Source organism: Lonchura striata, chromosome 2, assembly GCF_050655825.1.
Source record: "Lonchura striata isolate lonStrDom1 chromosome 2, ASM5065582v1, whole genome shotgun sequence".
Classification (NCBI taxonomy): domain Eukaryota; kingdom Metazoa; phylum Chordata; class Aves; order Passeriformes; family Estrildidae; genus Lonchura; species Lonchura striata.
In genome coordinates this window covers 131,577,824-131,582,435 of record NC_140704.1, presented here as the reverse complement: position 1 = coordinate 131,582,435, position 4,612 = coordinate 131,577,824, and the positions used below count along the sequence as shown (strand labels likewise).

The window sequence follows — 4,612 nt, the reverse complement described above, 5'->3', positions numbered from 1 at the left end:
CTGTACCAGCAAAAATGTGTGACAGAAATTTAAATATATCTTAGACATACATATGGATTTTGAGGATTTGAAAACATTACACAGATATTAGGAAAATATTGAAACACCTTAATAAAATTAAGCATAAGGTATAAATAGCTAAAGGCAAAAGAAGCCAATAATTTAGCTGAAATTCTTGTTTAATCAGATTTTCATCAACATTTTCATTGAATTGATAGCTGAATTTAAAGTATAATAAATAAAAATATTAAAGATTTGCTTTTCAAGACTGCCTGAATTTGAGGACTGGCAACTACCCTTCAAGCCAATAATTAATTATTTCCTTGTTTCTGAAAATCTGTGCATTCCTCTGATTTGGATTGTTCCATTCCTTGGATGGAAAGGGAAGCAAAGATGTTCTGGTATTTCTGCCTTCCAGGGTATTAAAAAGATTAGGTTTAGTATTCACAATCCTACATGGCTTTTACAGAGTCAGCATAGTTATGACACCCACATATTGGAATGTTTTGTACAGGTAAGCATGGTTTTGTTTTCAGGACCATGTGATAAAGCAGATGATCTCAGACATGCCACATACCAAAGCATAGCAAAGCTTCATAAAAAAAAAAGATTTTAGGAAAAATTACTCTTTCCTTCTTCTGACCAAGGTTTTGACATGGTGATTGGGATATGATGTTACTTACCAGAGAGCCAAAGTAGACATTTAGGTCGTTTTTCAACTGGCAGGTAGACTCCCAAATAATATGCAGGGATGCCTGAGAGGGCAATACCAATGCCAATAAGGGAATTGATTGTGTCACTGTAGAGAGGCACTATAATCAGGAATAGGGAACACAAACAATATACTATAGGGAAGAAGAGGCTAAGCTGTGAAGAGAAAAAAAAATACAGCATTTGTTAAAAGATGCAACAAACACTATCGTAAAAATTCAGGCTTTACAGATTAAAGTTAGACATGTCAATAATAAAAGTATGTACTGAATCTTTTTGGCTGCTTACAGTCAGCATAATTTATTAGCTTCTGTGTACACTGCTGAGAGCCTCTTATTTGGTGCACATCTGAGCATCTGACTAATTTATTGTTTTCAGGTCTGCATAAACTCAGTTCCTTTACAATTGGTAAAAGACCAGCCTTTGAAAGAAGTACTTTAAGTAATGGGTAGCTTTCTCTCCAAATTCAGTTCTGAATTGTTATGTGTAGTTTTGGTTGGGAACTACCTCACTAGACTGTCAATTATCATCTTGATGTTGCAGAACTAATGGACTTTACAACCATTTTTGTGGGCACTTAACAAATATCATATCATAAATAAGGAAAGATGGGCCATGAAGCTGATAAGAAGACAGGAGCACCTTCCCTATGACAGCAGGCTGAGAAAGCTGGGGCTGTTCAGCCAAGAGAAGAAAAGGTTTCATGGACACCTCACAGCAACCTTCCAGTGTCTTAAGAGGACCTACAGGGAAGCTGGAGAGGGATGCTTCATCAGGAACTGTAGTGATAGGATAAGGAATAATAGTACAAACTGAAAGAGGAGAAATTTAGGTTAGGTATTAGGAAGAAATTCTCTACTGTGAAAGGGGTGAGACACTGGAACAGGTTACCCAGGGAGGTTGTGGATACCCCAACTCTGGCAGTAGTTCAAGGCTAGGTTGAATAAATCCTTGAGCAACCTGGTCTGGTGGAAATTGTCCCTGCCTGTGGCAGGGATGGTTAGGACTAGGGGATCTTTAAGGTCCCTTCCAAACCTTGACATTTTATGGTTCTATGATTCTATTAAAGTTTCAAAAACCTCTTTATAAATTTATTTTTCTTTAATTTTTTTTACTGCTTCTTGTAGTGAGCCTTTTAAGGGTCCAGGAGTTGACATTTGAATACCAGCTGAAATTGGTGAGAGTTTACTGGGATAAATACTTTTCTTTCCTTATAAAGGTTAAAAATGTAAGTTGATGAAAACCAACTGGTACATTTCAGAAAAGGAAATGGTACAGGTGGAGTTGTGATGTTGACTAAGCTGGCAAATGCTGACAGGAATTAAACAGGAATTTTGTGAAAAACTCTGACTGTAATCCTTAGTAGAGTCAGATAATAAACCAATAAGTCTTTATCTTCCACATATTTTGTGGGAAAGATTGGAAATTGAGTGTGAACATGCTTCAGGAAAATTTTGTCTGCTGTGGAAAATTGGGAAGGTTTTTAGCAGGAGATGCTTAAGATATTTTATGCCTTTGTTTGAACTTTTTAAAAATTAATCAGGATGTTACACAAATGAAAAGGAAATGAGTTTGTAAAAATGATGCAGGAGTTTAGGAAGAGAGACTGACAAAGAAGAAATATTTGGGGGCTGTTAATTTGTAATTCTCTTGATTTTTACTGCATCACTGCAAAGCCAAAATGCAGGTCAGCAAGCCAACAAACAGGAGCCAGTGCATGGTTTTGTGTGCCTGCTGTGTGTTTCCATCCTTGCTTCCTGGACAATCACTGGATTAAAACTAGAAACAGGTTTTAGGCACACTTTGTTTCTGTGCAGTCTCCCTTGTCTAACTGATATTCAAATGCTCTTCTAAGTAAATCATTAAACTTGCATTTTACGGTCTATGACCACTACCCAGTGGGAGGGAACATTCAGAATATATTTGATTATTTAAGCTAACTTCTGTGTGGGCAGAATTGTGGACATTTATGGGCTTTGGAGGGATTTTACTGTTTTTGTTAAGTCATGTAGGTTTGATCAGAGTGTTAACCTCTCTGGAGCCTCCATCACCAACTCTGCTGAGGTCTGCTATTCTTCCAGGATGGGCTATAAACCTCAGACATTTATTTATTCCTCATTTGTTTTGAAGCAAAAAACTATTAAAAATCTGAATGAAAGAAGAATAAATGGTATATATCTTTTCAAGCTCACAGCAAAACTATCAGAACAGATGTTCTTCTGGACTCTAATGGGTATTGCTCCTTCATCTTGTATTTTGAAAGAATTTCTATGGCTAATAAATAATCTACAATAATAACTGCTACTGTTATGGCTGTGATAGTACAGATCATATAAACACATGCATTAGCTGGCTTCTAGAGCTTTCTTCCTGTCTTTTTTACTTACTTTAACAGGCCGTGGTCTATGTGGCTGAGTATATCTCAGATATATTAGTCCTGCAATAGATAGACCCACAAAGAGCCAGTAGTTGAAGCAGTAGTAATTAATAAGGAGGAAAACATCTTCCACAAGGAGATAAAGCAAAGTCATTAAGCCCTAGGGATAATAAAAACAAAGACTTTTTAATGTGAAAATAAAGACCGAGTAAAATTATAAACTGGCCAGTTTCCAACCTATTTGTATGAGCTTAGGATATCAGTCCTCATAAATTGAGACCATTAGAGTAAATTCTGTGCCCTGCAGGTGTGCTGTACTGCCTGTGGAGAAAGACCTAAACCACCAGGAATTCAATGTCTATTTTAAAATATGAGCAGAAAAAACTTCCACTTTCCACATGAAAAATGTGAATGGTGGTATATTAAGAGAATATAAAACAACTTGCTAGTGCAAACAGAGTCCCTGTGAGAAGTCTTCATAGTGAGATTATAGTTTTTAGTAAATTATTTGATGTCAAACAGGATGAGTATGATAATCTAATCATAAAAGATATGTAACAGAGGGCGATGGCAGACACCAAATAAAATGCACACTCAAATACATATATTATTTAAGAAAATAATTTCCTGTAATTCTATAACTTATGGTTCCACAATTTTGTGTCACAAGAGCTCATTTGTATAGTGACAACAGAAAAAAAGTCAACAGGGCTATATGCATCCAGTGGTAGAAATTTAATTTTAAGAGCTCTGTCTCTTCTGTTATAAGTACAGTTGTAGAACATCAGCCTACAGCAGGGTCAAAGAGATGTTCCTGACATATTCTTCTACAGTGACACTTTAACAGCTCACATTACAGACTTAAACAGCTCTTGTCTATACCATTACATCTTTAGCCATTCTGTTTTCTCAGCAGTACTATTGTACTTCCCACTAATGTTGTTTGGAGATCATATGAACACGAATCAAGCCATTCTCTCTCCACTGAAAAAACCCCTATATCAGACAAGATAACACCACTCCCACCCCCTCAATGAGTTTTAGAAATTGTGGGCATATGCAGAAGATGACTCCAGGGCAGGAGAAGTCTGTGAGAAGTCCAAGGCAGAGCAGAGATATTTTATCCAATGTTCAAACCCCATCTGCCCCAGCCAGGCACGAGGCTGGGGTGTCACTTACATTGAACAGAAGAGCAGGGACTGGTGTGAAGCACTTTATGTGAATCAAGCTCAGACTGACAGGGAGGTGTCCTTCTCTGGCTCCAGCATAGAAAAGCCTAAAAAAAGACTAAGGAAACTCAACCATAGAAATAGCTTTTTGCTTCCTGACAAAGCAAAGAAATAATTCTTTTATGACTCTCTTATAAGTGCTGCTCTCTTCTCAAGTTGCTTAATTTTATCAAATAGTGCTGATCATGAGAAGACATCTGATTGTAACAATACCTCCATCATAAATGTATGACTTGACATAGCAAAAATTATCAAACAGTAGTAAAGAATGCAGATTAATGATTCCTTTTCAATT

The 4,612-nt window shown here is 36.7% G+C and overlaps 1 protein-coding gene across 7 annotated transcripts in view; it reads right to left on the bottom strand.

Annotated features, from left to right (window-relative positions):
* The window catches only part of LOC110477478 (Y+L amino acid transporter 2-like), a 47,209-nt gene that overhangs the window by 29,409 nt on the left and 13,188 nt on the right, over positions 1 to 4,612 (bottom strand). For all 7 annotated transcript variants that reach the window (XM_085572319.1, XM_085572323.1, XM_085572321.1 and 4 more), the window contains exons 7-9: positions 4,268 to 4,364; positions 3,099 to 3,248; positions 684 to 867 (exon numbers count right to left, since the gene is read on the bottom strand). In XM_085572319.1, the coding sequence (XP_085428445.1) occupies positions 684 to 867; positions 3,099 to 3,248; positions 4,268 to 4,364 (431 nt within the window). The remainder of the gene's footprint in view (positions 1 to 683; positions 868 to 3,098; positions 3,249 to 4,267; positions 4,365 to 4,612) is intronic.